We start from the raw sequence: 15,206 nt of genomic DNA on the forward strand, positions 1-15,206 counted from the left end.
TAGGGAGAGGGCAGCTTTCTTAATATTTTGAAAAGTCAAATTTTGTTCAGCAAAGTAAACACCTAAATGAGTCCTTATTCTCAAAGTAAGGAGCAAAGTAAGAAGATAATTTTAAAAATAATTTGAAAAAATATCTTATTGAATTTCAAAAAATAGAGTTAATTAATAATTGAGATTTTTTTTTTTTTGGTTTTAAAAATTATTGTCATTATTACATCGGTTTATTTTTGTTTTTTATTCATTTATTATTATTTTGTAAGGTTAAGGTAGCTATGCTTTCGGGGAGGAAGGGCGAATCTCTTAGATAATGAATTGTATGGATGAGGGATGTGGTTGTGTTTAAGAGTAAAGCGAGAGTCGTAAAGCGTATTAGGAGGAATTATTATTTTTTTAAGGGACTCAACGTGCGTTTTTTGCATAGAGAAGTTTATTTATGTTTATTTATTTCTATTTGTTTTAGTAAAACCCGATTGAGTTGAGTTGAAATGATAAAACTGAAAGTATACAGATATGATCTTATTGGCCTAAATGAGGGAGGCTGTCATATTCTTCAGCCATCCCTCCCCTTTTACGCAAATTTTATTTATTTATTTCTCGATTTTTATTTCTCAGTGCTACAAGAACAATAGCATGTTCAATAAATCCTTTGAAAGGCAATCCTTGAAAAGGCACAACAAAACATCTCAAGCACTTACCTGAAAGTTTCTATTCCCACCTTCAGCTTATCTTCCAGATGTGTATCACCAGGGGTTTTGTACCAAACAGTTTCCTGAAAGGAGTCATCACATCTATCGCCAAGAAAGGAAAAGATCCCAATGACTGTAAATCTTACAGACCCATAACAGTCTCTTGCATCCTGAGCAAAGTGTTTGAGCATATGATCTTGTCTGAGCTAGATACTGGAAATTTTGGTGATAATCAACTTGACTTTCAGAAAGGTTTTGGTTGTCTAGAGGCTCCTCACGTTCTTGCTAACGTACATGTGGACTCAGAGAGAAACAAGTCGCCTCTCTATATGTGTACTATAGATATTTCAAAAGCGTTCGACAGCGTCAACCACATGCAAGCAATGAATATTCTACTGCTGAGTGGTGTAAGTGCGAGCATAGTGAAAACATTGAAATTCTGGTAAGAAAATTCAATAGTTTCTGCCAAATGGAAAGATAGAACATCAGATCCCGCCAAAATCAAAAGAGGCATGAGGCAAGGGAGCGTTCTTAGTTCTCTCATTTTCAAACATGCGGTTTCCAAGATTCTGGACCGTATCTTACCTTCCCTTCTAATTCACAGTTCCAACATGTCTTACCTTGCATACGCTGACGACGTCCTTCTGCTCAATACATCGAAAGCTGATTTACAAGATAACCTGAGTCGACTCCACAGAGGCGTTCTTTCTATTGGGCTCTCTGTCAATATAGAAAAATGCGAGTTTTTAACCTTCAACGCACCTAAAAGTGAATCTGTGACCCTCGGCAATCATGCAGTCCCTGCAGTGTTTGACTACGATATCTGGGTATAATGATTGCAGAAACGATCAGTAAAACCAGGCAATCCATCGTCAAGCAAACAACCTCCGCCATTAAACGTGCTTACGGGCCTGTGGTGCCAAATCGCGGACGCTACTCCAGGAAATCTCTAGCCTCAATTTATCGTTCAGCTTGCCAGCCACATGTAATCTACCTTGCCGGTGCATCCCATGTCCTGACAGTGACAGACTGTGAAAAAATCCGAAAGTGCTACTATAAGTCTGCAAAATTTTTACTGTATATATCCAAGCGATACCGGAATTTTCGACTGGAAAAATATGGAATTCCGGAGCCATCCAAGCAATGGTCGACCATTCGGGACAATTCAGTGTTCAAAGTCAGATTGATGAGACGTTGTTTTTCACCTGCATTTGTTTGAGTTTCGTATCTTTATTTTTATTTTTTTTTAAGTTGGTTTCCTTTTTCTTTTTCGTTGCGCTCCACTATAATCTTTTTGTAGATGGTGGGTAATTAAATTATTATTATTATTATAGAATACATCTGAAGTTACAAACTGGCTATATTTGATGTACATTAAAATGTTTGTAGAAAAGCAGTAGACGATTTTTAGTGAGTGGGGGGGGCTAATGAGATAAAGACCCCCTTACAAATAGGGTAGCTCATGGTTATTGAAGTCTTAATGCAACTTTATTTTCATTGCAAAAAGCATTCATAACTGAAATATGACGAAGCTTTTGCAGCCGCAGTATGGCCAGAAGCCTGGTTAAACTTACTTCATTGTACTAAATTCCTTAGCTGATTATTATAGGCCTATGCCTGGCCTTAGGTTTTTGAACAAGTTCGTGTTTTCTTCAATAGTCTACAAAGAAGGAGAAAGGACCTGGTTGTAGATCTAGACCTCTTCATGCTACTAATCATCGAGTGTGATGTAAATATAGAAGTTTGGTAGTAATGGCTGTAAATTTTACTATTGATCAATAACCTTAGCTTGATAATAGTGGAGTTGAATTTAAATTGCTGTTTACTGTGGTTGAAGTCAAAAGATGTAAATTCATATGTTGTGAAGTCACAAGTCTTTACTTCACTTTTATTTTTAGATTAATGCGGGTTAGAAATAAACCTACTTACTTTGTGACTCTGACATTTTCGTTGAGACTCCAGCATAGTACTAAAGATTTATTGGATGACTGAAACAGACAAGTAAAATGCTTCAGTGTATTGAAATGACGGGCAGAACTATATTTATATTTATTCCATTTTTTACTATATATTATATATATTAAGATATTTTGTAGGGTTTAAAATGTTCTATAATTTATATTTTAGTATTATTTATGAGCCTTTTTAAATCTATTTCTTTGGCAAGTCTGTCCTAACGTGAATAAATTTTCTTGACATTTATTCCCCACCTAGGTAATAATTAAAATGAGAGGAAAATAAGGCTACTGAAAATAAGTTTTGAAAGTTAAACATACAAAATAGCAATAAATAATCATTATTGATACCTCCTTGCTGGAATCCTTTCTAAAAAAGTCAGAAAACAGGGCGTAAAACACTTTCCTGTATTTATACCCCAACCCTTCTCTTAAAATCCTCATTCCTTAGTGGAATGAGGATTCGTAATTATTAAATTACGAAAACACAAAAATAAAGGTACATTTCTTACCAAAAGGCTATCTCAACTTTTGACAGGGAATTAATGCAGGGGAATTTATTCTCAGAATTATAAGTTCACACTATGGTTAATTATTCTTCGAATTAGGCAGCCCTGCTATCCGTTCTCCAATGAAAATTTGTCTGGTTGTGCTGATAGCTTGGATAATTTTTTATTCCTGTTTTTGCAAAAAAAATACATCAAGAATAACACTAATATGTACCAGCAATTCTCCTCTCCTCAATACAAAGCAGTTCCAAGTCCTTATAGGCTAAGGTCTGAGTGACGAGGGTAAATTTTGTAGTGAAACCAAGCGATGTTTTTCTGTAAATTAATTAAAAAAACTTCTTCCACAAAATATGTTCTTCAAAGAAAAGTAAAGAGCTCCGTTAAAACAAAAATGAACGAAAATAAAATCAAACAATCTAAAAAGCATAAAACTACAACAAATAAGAACTAATAAATAAATGTAACTCAAAATGAACAGACATTACAATAAATAACCGAGTCAAACTCAAAACGACCAGAAATTAACATAAAATGTGCTCGAAAACCCTGTGCCTTCTCAAGGCCAGAGCATAATTTGTACTTTACTGAAAAAAATATAAATGTTTTTACTTTTATAACTTTGATAAATCAAATAATATTAACATTTTGATTACTAAATTTCAGTATATATATATTAAACTGACAATGCACATTTATTTGTATTCTTTTTCAGTAAAGTGCAAATTATGATCTGGACTTGGGAAGGCATAGGGGTTTTGAGCCCAACTTATGTTAATTTCTGCCCGTTTTGAGTTTGACTCGGTATTTTATTGTAATTTCTGTTGGTTTTGGGTTTCTTTTATTTATCGATGCTAATTTGTGGTAGTTTCACGCTTGGTAGATTATTTGTTTTTATTTTTGCTCATTTTTTTGTTTAATGGAGTTCTTTACTTTTCTTTGAAAAACTTGTTTTGTGGAAAAAGTTTTTTTAATTAATTTCTGTTCATTTTATATTGACATAGTCTATCAAGAGAAAAAGAAAATAATGCTTTAACTCTTTTTGTTTTTTTAAAGACTTAAAGTTTGGCCTGCTATTTGTATGCTGAAGAAAAATTTTCAGCAATTTTTAACAACCTACACCCTCTTAAAAATCTGGACACGAATACTAGTGCTTAATTTAGTTTCATACCTCCTCTGGTTGGCCTGAAATGGAAAACATAATACCATTCGCAAAAAAATATGTTTACTATCTTTGATAGCTTGGATACGCTTACGCTCTTTTCATTTGGTTAAATTTTAAGAGCAAAAGCAGCCCCGAAACTTTGAACATAATACCCTCAGTCGTTGTTGGGACACTGCTGAGATGCCTCATTGGGAAATAGCATTAACACAGTGCATTTTGATTTAATGTTATTGCAACATTTAGTTTTTAAACGTAAAGTCAAATGGGAGGGTGGGCGGGGGAGGGGAATTAGTTTCCCTCCAATCACTTTAGACTATTAAAAAGGGCATCGGCCCTTTCTATTTTCAATCGAATGAGCCCTTTTCGAAGATCCTACGACAACTCCCTCGATACAAAGTGCCCTGATCTCAACAACAACAACAACAAAAAAATAATACATTATACCCACATCGATCTTTAATATAAAAATGTCAGGCCTTCCAATCACTTTCGACTATTAAAAAGGGCACTAGGCCTTTCGATTTCCAATCGAATAAGTCCTTTTTGTGTTTCTACAATAATACCTTTTATAAAAACCTTATACGTCCCCAGGGCATAAATTACAACTCTAACCCTCAGGACTGTGAGAGTAGTTGTCATTTTCTGAGACATAATTTAAAGAACTTTCAAATACATTAAACAAAACGGCTCTCTAAAAATTTTGATTGAATGTGTCTGGCAAAGTGTTGAGAGTGAGAGGGGTGTTAGTCTCTCTCCAATCACTATCAACTATTAAAAAAGGCACTAGACCTTTCAATTTACAATCAAATGAGCCCTTTTGAAGTTTCTATGACAAGGCTTTCAATAAAAACCTTATATGCCCCCAGGGGATAACTTACAACCCTTGCCCTGAGGGCTGGGGGGGTTGTCATCCTCAAAGACCTAATTTCCAGAACTTTCTACTACGTTGAACAAAATGGCTGTCTGAAAATTTTGATTGGATGTGTTTGGAGGACTCGTGGGCGTGAGAGGGGGGTTAGTTACCCTCTAATCACTTTCAACTATTAAAAAGGACACTAGCCCTCTCAATTTCCAATTGAATGAGCCCCTTTTGAAGTTTTTACGACAATTCTATCATTAAAAACCTTATATGCCCCCAGGGTATAACTTACAACCTTTACCCTGGGGACTTTGGGGGTTTATCATCCTTAAATATATAATTTCCAGAACTTTCAACTACGTTGAACAAAATGGCTATCTTTAAACTTTGATCGAATGTGTTTGGGGAAATGGTGGGCGTGAGAGGGGGGGTTAATTACTCTGCACTCACTTTCGACTATTAAAAGGGTAATTTCAATTTCCAGTCACGTGAGTACCTTTTGAAATTTCTACATAAACTTTCTATATAAACCTTATATGCCCCCAGGGCATAACTTACAACCCTTGCACTGAGGGCTCTGAGGGGGTTATCATCCTAAAAGACCTAATTTCCAGAACTTTCGACTACGTTGAACAAAATGGTTATCTTAAAATTTTAATTGGATGTGTTTGGGGAAATGGTGGGCGTGAGAGGGGGGTTAGTTGCCCTTCAATCACTTTCAACTATTAAAAGGGCACTAGCCCTTTGAATTTTCATTTAAATGAACCCTTTTTAATGTTTTTACAACATCGGTTTCTATAAAAAACCTTACATGCTCCCAGGGCATAACTTACAACCCTTGCCCTGAGGGTTGTGGGGGGGATGGGTTGTCATCCTTAAAGACTTAATTTCCAGAACTTTCAATAAAATGGCTATCTAAAAATTTTAATTGGATGTGTTTGGGAAAAGGTGGGCGTGTGAGGGGGGTTAGTTGTCCTCAAATAACTTTCGACTATTAAAAAGGACTCTAGCCCTTTGAATTTCCAATCGAATGAGCCCCTTTTCAAGTTTCTACGACAAAGATTTCAGTAAAAACCTTATATGCCCCCAAGGCATAACTTATAACCCTTGTCCGGAAAACTGTGGGGGGACTGTCCTGATCAAAGGTATAATTTCCTGAACTTTAAACTGCGTGGAACAAAATGGCTATCTAATAATTTTGATTGGATATATTTGGGGAAATGGTGGGCGTGGAAGGGGTGTTAGTTGCCTTTTAATCACTTTCGACTATTAAAAAGGGCACTAGCCATTTCAATTTCCAATCGAATGAGCCCTTTTTGAAGTTTCTACGACGACACGTTCTATAAAAAACCTTATATGCCCCCAGGGCATAACTTACAACCCTGTCCCTGAGGGCTGTGGGGGAATGTCCTCCTGAAAAACATAATTTCTATCTGGAAATCCACTACACTGAACAAAATGGCTATCTAAAAATTTTAATTGGATGTGTTTGGGGATACGGTGGGCGAGAGAGGGGGCTAGTTGTCCTCAAATCACTTTCGACTATTAAAAAGGTCACTATCCATTTGAATGTTAGATTAAAAGGGCCCTTTTTCAAATTTTTATGACAAAGATTTAAATAAAAACTTGAATAACCCCGATGCGTAATTAATAACTGGTTTAGTAGACTCTGGGGGGATTGTTTTGGTAAGTATTATTATTCCCTGCATTTTAAACATCTTGGAAAAAAATTGCTATCTCAAAATTTTGACTGGATGTGTTGCCTTCCAATTACTTTCGACTATTAAAAAAGTCACTAGCCATTTCAATTTCTAATCGAATGAGCCCTTTTTGAAGTTTCTACGACAACGCATTCTATAAAAACTTTATATGCCCGCAGGGCATAACTTACAACCCTTCTCCTGAGGGCTGTGAGGGGGTTCTCATTCTCAAAGACCTAATTTACAGAACTTAAAACTACGTTGAACTAAATGGCTATCTCAAAATTTTGAATCGACGTGTTATGGGAAAAGATGGGCCTGAGAGGGGGGTTATTTGCGCTCTAATCACTGTTGACTATTAAAAAGGGCACTAGCCCTTTGAATTTCCAATGGAATGGGCCTTTTTTGAGTTTTCTACGACAACGACTTCTATAAAAACCTTATACGCCTTGAGGGCATAATTAAAACGCATACCCTGAAGCCTGCGGGGGAATTTCCCCATCAAACACATGATTTCTAACGGAAAACCAGCTATGCTGATCAAAATGCCTATCTCAACATTGTGATTGGATTTGTTTGGGGAAATGACGGGCGTGGGGGGGGTAGTTTCCCTCCAATCACTTTCGACTATTACAAGGGCACTAGCCCTTTGAATTTCCAATCGAATAAGCCGTTTTTGAAGTTTCTACGACAACGCCTTCTATAAAAACCTTATATGCCCCCAATGCATAGCTTACAACCCTTGCCCTGAAGGCTTTTGGGGAGTGTCCTCCTCAAAAACATAATTTCTGTCTGGAAATCAACTACGCTGAACAAAATGGCTATCTCCAAATTTTGATTGGATGTGTTTGGGGGACTGATGGGCGTAGGGGGGCTAGTTGCCCTCCAATCTTTTTTGACTATTAAAAAGTGCGCTAGCTCATTCAATTTCCAATCGAATTTGCCTTTTTTGAAGTTTCTACGACAACGCCTTCCATAAAAACCTGATATACCCCCAGGGCATAGCTTACAACCCTTGCCCTAAAGGCTGTGGGTGAGTGTCCTCCTCAAAGCATAATTTTCATCTGGAAATCAACTGAGCTGAACAAAATGGCTTTCTCAAAATTTTGATTGGGTGTTTTTCGAAAATTGGTGGGCGTAGATGAGATGTTTGTTGCTTCACAATCACTTACGATAATTTAAAAAGGCTCAAGCCCATCCATTTTGCAACCGAACGAGACCTTTCTAAAGTTTTTACGCCAGCTCCTAAGATATAAAGTTCCCTGCTCTAAAGGAAAAAAAATAATAAATGATACATTTTGCCAACATCGTTCTTATATGCCCTAAGGGCATAACTTAAAAGCCTTGCCCCGAGGGTTGTGGGGGAGTGTCCTCCTATAAAACATATTTTTATCTGGAAGTCATCTACGCTGAACAAAGTGGATATCAAAAAATTTTGATTGGTTTTGTTCGGGGGAATGGTGGGCGTGGGGGAGGGGCTAGTTGCCCTCCAATCACTTTCGACAATTTAAAAGGGCACTAGCCCTTTGAATTTCCAATCGAATGAGCCTTTTTTGAAGTTTCTACGACAACACCTTCTATAAAAACCTTATATGCCCCCGGGGCATAACTTAAAACCCTTGCCCCGAGGGTTGTGGGGGAGTGTCCTCCTCAAAAACATATTTTTTATCTGGAAATCAACTACGCTGAACAAAACTGCTATCTCAAAATTTTGATTGGATGTGTTTGGGGGAATGATGGGCGTGGGGGGCTAGTTGCCCTCCAATCTTTTTCGACTATTAAAAAGGGCACTAGCCACTCCAATTTCCAATTGAATGAGCCCTTTTCGAAGTTTCTACGACAACTCCTTCGATACGAAGTGCCCGGGTATGGAGGAAAAATAAATAAAACGTTGAGCCCACATCGTTCTTAACTTAGGCATCGCTATTGCGCTGCCTATGATTTTGATAGTTGAAATCTGCCGATGATATTTCTATGAAAAGAAATAGTCCTTTGAATACCTGTCTAAAATAATGTTCAAAGTATAACTGACTTCTTCATAAAAATGGTTATTCCCTTAATTACCTTCGCACCTCAGAACAAATCAAGCTCCTTCTTGATCTGTGAATCGCCCCATAGTTGATGATATGGTTGATCAAACATCAAATGCATACCACTGGTACTTCCAGGGAACACCATTCCACTTGACATCCAGTAACTTCTTGAAAGCCTCATCAATGGGTGCTGAGACTCTTGTGTCTGAGAGACTATTCCAGGGGTTGACTACACAACAGGACAAAACTGTTGTCGGTCTTGAGTTTTGACAGATGGTCTGAACAGCTTCTTTGAATGTCCCTCGTGTCAGTGCCAATATTTTGGAAAGTTGACAAGTGAATTGGGGGGGGGGGTCTTGTGAAGTGAACTTATATGTCCTAAGCATATCAAGCTCTTTATCGTCAGTACACCAGTACAGGTAATTTCAGCTCCTTCAAATGTTCATTATAAAGCTTGTCTCTCATCTTTGTTACTGCCTTAGTAGCTTTCCATCGCACATCCTTGCATTTATTTTTGACACTTTCACAGGCCTTAACAACGGATGTTTAGTAAAATGTGCCAAGATCACTGTTATTATGGAAACACTTTAATAACAAAAGAGTAATAACATCGATTCCCTATTCGACACTCTTTCCAGAACCGTGTAGTAACCGGGACAATTGTGCCCAAACTTAATGGGCCAAGATACGGCCCTTAGCTGTATACAAAACTTGGCGGATTTATCTTTTTTTTAATTGAGATCACTTCATGTTATGAACTAACTGTTGACGAGAAATATGGAAGAAAAAATAATGCGAACCATCAGAACCACCAAATTTTGTACACATCCTAGGATATATCTAGTACTATTAGGGGGAGGGGGACAAGATATTTATATATATCTAAAATAATGTCAGTGGCGTATTTGACCTTGGAACAAAAAGAGTGTTTGCTTTAATTTTTTACACTATTTTACAGGCTAGAAGAATGGATCTTTAGTAATGTTCTGCCAACATTCCTATTCTGGAATGGCCTTGGCGAAACCCGACTTGGGACTTATTAAAAAAAGCTCTTCTCTTCAAGGATATAAACAATTCTTAAATACAAACAACGTTCAATAATCTTTCCAAAAGCAGCTAGGATAGATTTAGGCCTGTAGTTAGACGGGTTACTCACATATCCCCCTTTATGCAGTGCAATGACGCGGGTGGCCAACATTCCTGTTCTGATGGAAATATTTTAATAACAAAAGAGTATGGTAATAACATTTTTATTCCTCACTCAACACTCTTTCTATATATAGTGATTGTAACCTTGAAAATTGGTTAAATATAGTCCAGAGAAGTTGGATGAGGGAATATGACGGACAATGTCCACTGGACTTGTATGCAAAACGGGCGACTGAATTTGCCTGTACTCGCAGGTGAACGAGTGACTTAAGCCCAATAGTCCCGCTTGCTTAGAGTCTCAGGCGGGTTACTGAGTTTTACGATCGACACATGACCGATAAGTCCCTTGGACTTGATCTCAAAGTTCCCTGAGGACTTATAGTCCAGCAGATTTAAATGAGGCCAAATATAATCTTCAGCTCTTTGCTTCTGTTTTTTTTAACTTGAGGTTATATTATGTTATGAACCAACGATTGATAATAACTAAGTGTGAAAAATACTGCAAACCATCAGAATAACCAAATTATGTATATAGCCTAGGGCTCTATCTGGCCTTATTGGGGGGGGGGACGCGATTGTTACGGTAGTGAGCTGATGCAAACCAGACGCAATCCAGGTATTTGTCCATGTGAAGACAGTTTTTTTGTGTGGACATGGTGAAATCCAGGTAAGAGGACACTCTTTGAACGGACTGAAGAGTCTATTCTTTGTAGTCATTGTGAATTTGCTCTATATTCTGATTCATAATACTTGCAAGGTTAATTTATTGCAAGATAATTATGGATTGGATCTTAATTAATCTTATTCTAGGTGCTGATCCTAAATCTGTTTTGTGTGCTTTCTTTAAGCAAGGGACCTGTGGTAAAGGGGATAAGTGCAAGTTCTCTCATGACCTTTCCATTGAAAGGAAAGGAGAAAAAAGAAGCATGTACGTTGACTTGCGTGCAGATGAAGATGGGCAATCTGGTGATTGGGATGAAGCAAAACTGCAAGAGGTTGTGGAGAAAAAGCATGGAGAAGCTAACAAGAAAATTCCAACGACAAATATTGTAAGTGCCTCTCTTCATCTCCATGTATCTTTTCTTCCCCTATCCCTCTCTTTGTCTTTCTCTCTCCCTCTGTCTCTTTTCGTTTTTTCTCTCTCTGTCTTCTCTCGTGTAAATTTTTAGGTATCTTGACTTCAATGACTTAGACTAAGGATTTCCTAGATTTTGTTGTTAACTATATGGTATGTTAACATACAGTAACATAGGCTAATTATACATATGTTATATGCATAAACATATGTTGATACGGTATTTCTCAAATTTCTGAAGTACGGTGATATTTCTGATGGTAATGATGAGTCAGATTTGTCGAAATTAAGATTGAAAATAAAATTTGCCTTTTCGTATTAGTGTTAAAGAAGTATCCCACCCCCTTCTTGGTAGATAGAGGCCCCTTCCTCTCTCTGTATCTGGGATATGTCAATATCGTATATGAACACGCTAAAATGTCAAGAAGACAGGGAGTATGAAACATTCCTTTGAAAAAGTAATTTCTTATTGAACTAAAGCTTCATTTTCCAAAGATGTTATTTTACTGAAGAACATCGAGAAAAGCCATGTAGAGGACAGGTTCATTCCTTTGTTCTCATTTATAATTAAGTTCCTCTCTGTTTATTTGAAGATTGTGATTTCAATAGCAATCACCAAAACCTTTATTTAAATAGCAAAACCATTGGATTTTCTCGGCTTTTTAACAACCTCATCTTTGCGTTTTTAACAGCCTGATAGATTAGGAAAAAGTTGTTCACCTTTGTCTTGCTACGTTCCTATAGACTAACTCCAGTGTCTAGTGTTTTTTCTTAACCTTCACGATTCTGCCATACCCAATTCATCTCATGCCCATTTAGCTTACGGCAGAACTGGTAGATCTTCACCAACAAGACCCTTACTTCAATTTATCGATTTTTTTTTGTTCCTTTTTTCAAGGAACTTGTTAGTAATCAGGTTTATTTGTTTACTTTGATTTGACTTCTCACTAGGTGTCCCGTCCTATCTTTTTCTGTTTTTTATGTCTTGGTCTTTTTCTCCTTTTTTTCATATTTTTAGTTCTCGTTTTGCTCTCTTTTTTCTTATTTTGTTAAGGTATTGTTGACCACTAAACTGCCAAGTTTAATACATTAGTGATTGCACTTGACCATGATCAGGTGGTTTTCTGTGCCGCGAACCATCAGTAGCTGTTTTAATTACGTTTAATTATCCGATTGGATGCCTACACACAGGGAGTGGGGATTGCCCCCCCCCCCAAAAAAATGATCCAGACGACCCTTTCTCCTCAAAAGATTGCATCCAAAATGCACTTTTGTGTGTTACATAAAACCCATAGATATATATTACTTTCAGATATTTTTGACAAAAAAAAAAAAATCACTCATCATTGTCCTTTGTCTGCAAAGGGCAAATAAGATTGACAAATTGTATTTTTAGCATAATTCAGTTCTCAGTGGTACTGAATAATGTCAAAATGAGTTATAAATCCTGTGCGGCTAAAAAGAATAAGGAAGTTAAGGGAAAAAAATTATTCGTAAAGCAAACTAAAATGGTTCATAATAAGGACAGAAGAAAGGAGAAAAGAGGGTTAGAAAGACTAAAGTGCAATGCTTTTAGCGTTTTTTTTTTTACCTGACAAGTAATTGTATCTATATTAAAAATATTGACGAATTTTTTTAATATATCAATTTTAGATCTGCAAGTTTTTCTTGACTGCAGTTGAAAACAACAAATACGGTTGGTTTTGGGAATGCCCGAACGGCGCAAGCTGTATCTACAAGCATGCACTGCCCCCTGGATTTACACTTAAAAAGGTTAGTAATCAATATTGATTCCTTCTTTTTCCTTTTTTTCTTTATTTCCTTTTTTCCAATAACCTATAGGGGATTTTTTAGGCAGTTCAAAAATTAGACCATTTTGTTTATTTTTGTAAAGTTAGAATTACGTCTTCCTCTTGCCCCTCCCTCCGTCCAAATAAATTCTATCGATTATGTCAGTTCCTTTTCTTCTCTCTTATTTTGCTTCTCAGATATTTAGAATTTGGGCTCTTTTCCTTATTGTGTTATGTCCTCTTTCAAGGCTTATAGAAACAATCTGGAAATAAGAATTTTTATTATCGTTTCATCGTATTTTTCATGACTGAAGCATCCTTTCAATAACGACGTCTCGTCTCTCTCTCTCTCTCTCTCTCTCTCTCTCTCTCTCTCTCTCTCTCTCTCTCTCTCTCTCTCTCTCTCTCTCTCTCTCTCTCTCTCTCTCTCTCTCTCTCTTCTTTCTCTCTCTCTTTTTCTTTCTTTCTCTTTTTCTCTCTCTCTCTCTCTCTCTCTCTCTCTCTCTTCTCTCTCTCTCTCTCTCCTCTCTCTCACACACGCACACTCTCTCTCCCTCTCTGGCTTCTCGTATAATTTCGTATATATCTTAGCTTTAATGATTGAGACTATACATTTGATTGCTAATAATTCGGTGGTAGCCCAGTGTCGAATGCCTTTATTATTCTTGGTCAACAATTCCCGCTAGTTTTTAATTTCTGTTTTATAACTGGTTTTGTAATGGTTTTTAAGATTCACAATTCAGTATTGGGAACATCGGTTTTTTCGTGACATCAAAAGTTTGATTTTTATGTATGGTTATAAAGGTATATATTTTCATATATCTCTTTTTGGATCTGGGAATTGTTTAGTTTTGTTTTTGGGTTATTATTTCTTTTTTATTCTATTTCTATATTTCTATTTATTCTATTTTTATTTCTATTTGTGTTATTTCTTTTTTTTTTGGGGGGGGATTTCTTTTTTAATGCTACTTTATCTGTAAAAAAAAATGTTACAAAGGATTTCTTTTGTGTTAGATTTTTGGCCGAAAATAATTGAGGTGTTCCGCACCGGGCTGGCGTTGAAATTGAATTGGAATATGGCTAATTTGGATCAATTCTTCAAAATGTCACTTCATCAGTATTTCCAAAATACTTACAATACGATTTCTGTACAGACTCTGTATATTTTAGACGCACATTCCGCTTTTCGTCATATTAATTAATTATAAAAGTTTATTTTAAGTTGATTAATTAATTATAATAGTTTAATTAATTAATTATACAATTTATGTAAACAGTGGTTTTTGCGAGGAAAAGGGGACTTGGAACTAATGCCTGTGTTACAGAACGCAATTACCATTAATGGTAGTCAATTATTCGCTATTATCTTTGTTCCAAGGTGACGGAAAACACAAAAGTATAAGCAGTTTCTGTTGCTGTAACGGGCTATAATCTAAGCCCCCTTTGTGTCTTATAAGCATTTTAGGGGCTAAAATTATTGTTTTTATGTGTCAAATGTAATCAATCATCCCGTTTGGGGGCACGTAGAAGAGCGCTGTGGCTCTCACGTTGTTTTCTCGGTGGTCACTCATTTGAAGGAACCGTTGTAGAAGCTTGGGAGGGGCTCATTCAATTGGAAATTGAAAGTTCTAGTGCTTGTTTTCAGAGTAGAAAGTGATTGGGTTAAAGTAAGATGCACATTTGTACAAAAAAACTGCAGTTTTTTTGGTAGCAGAGAAATGATTTATCTGCTGATTTATTTTTTGATGATTTACACAGAAGAAAATCTCAATAATAAAGAAAATAAAGGTCATTATTGATGTTTGAGTTCTGGTACACGCCCAAAATTAATTATTTCACATTACAGGGCTGATCTGGAATGTAATCTTACTATATCTAATTTATAAGAATCTGAATAAAAACAGTCAATCACAAGAGGTAGAAACGGGCACAACAGGTAGCTGAAGCCAATATTCCTCCGGATTATTTTTCTATCAGACTACAGTTCGAGTGTCTTGCGGCTGGGGGATCGGGTTGAAACTTTCAGGAAGTTTTTATTTGGGGGGGGGGGGGGTAATGGAGCCTATAATTTTTCCTTTGTCGCCGGTCTTCACAAAAGAATTTTGTGACGGTGTTCTTTTTTATTTTGTTGATGACAATAATTTCGTTTTATTTTGTAATAGAAGATTGAATTTTAATTTCATATATTAAACATGGAAGTTCTTGAGACTGCAGTCACCAGAACATCATGGAAGACAATAATGATTTGAAACCGAGAAAATATTGTCAGCAAGTGAACTAGTGTTTGA

At 36.4% G+C, this 15,206-nt stretch overlaps 1 protein-coding gene across 1 annotated transcript in view; it reads left to right on the forward strand.

The window, feature by feature from the left end:
• The window catches only part of LOC148946649 (zinc finger CCCH domain-containing protein 15 homolog), a 47,654-nt gene that overhangs the window by 19,721 nt on the left and 12,727 nt on the right, over positions 1–15,206 (forward strand). The window contains exons 3-4 of the mRNA XM_089096297.1: positions 10,864–11,102; positions 12,782–12,901. Coding sequence (XP_088952423.1) covers positions 10,864–11,102; positions 12,782–12,901 — 359 coding nt within the window. The remainder of the gene's footprint in view (positions 1–10,863; positions 11,103–12,781; positions 12,902–15,206) is intronic.

Source organism: Artemia sp. Qi Xiang Cuo, chromosome 11, assembly GCF_049724085.1.
Source record: "Artemia sp. Qi Xiang Cuo chromosome 11, ASM4972408v1, whole genome shotgun sequence".
NCBI classification, from domain to species: domain Eukaryota; kingdom Metazoa; phylum Arthropoda; class Branchiopoda; order Anostraca; family Artemiidae; genus Artemia; species Artemia sp. Qi Xiang Cuo.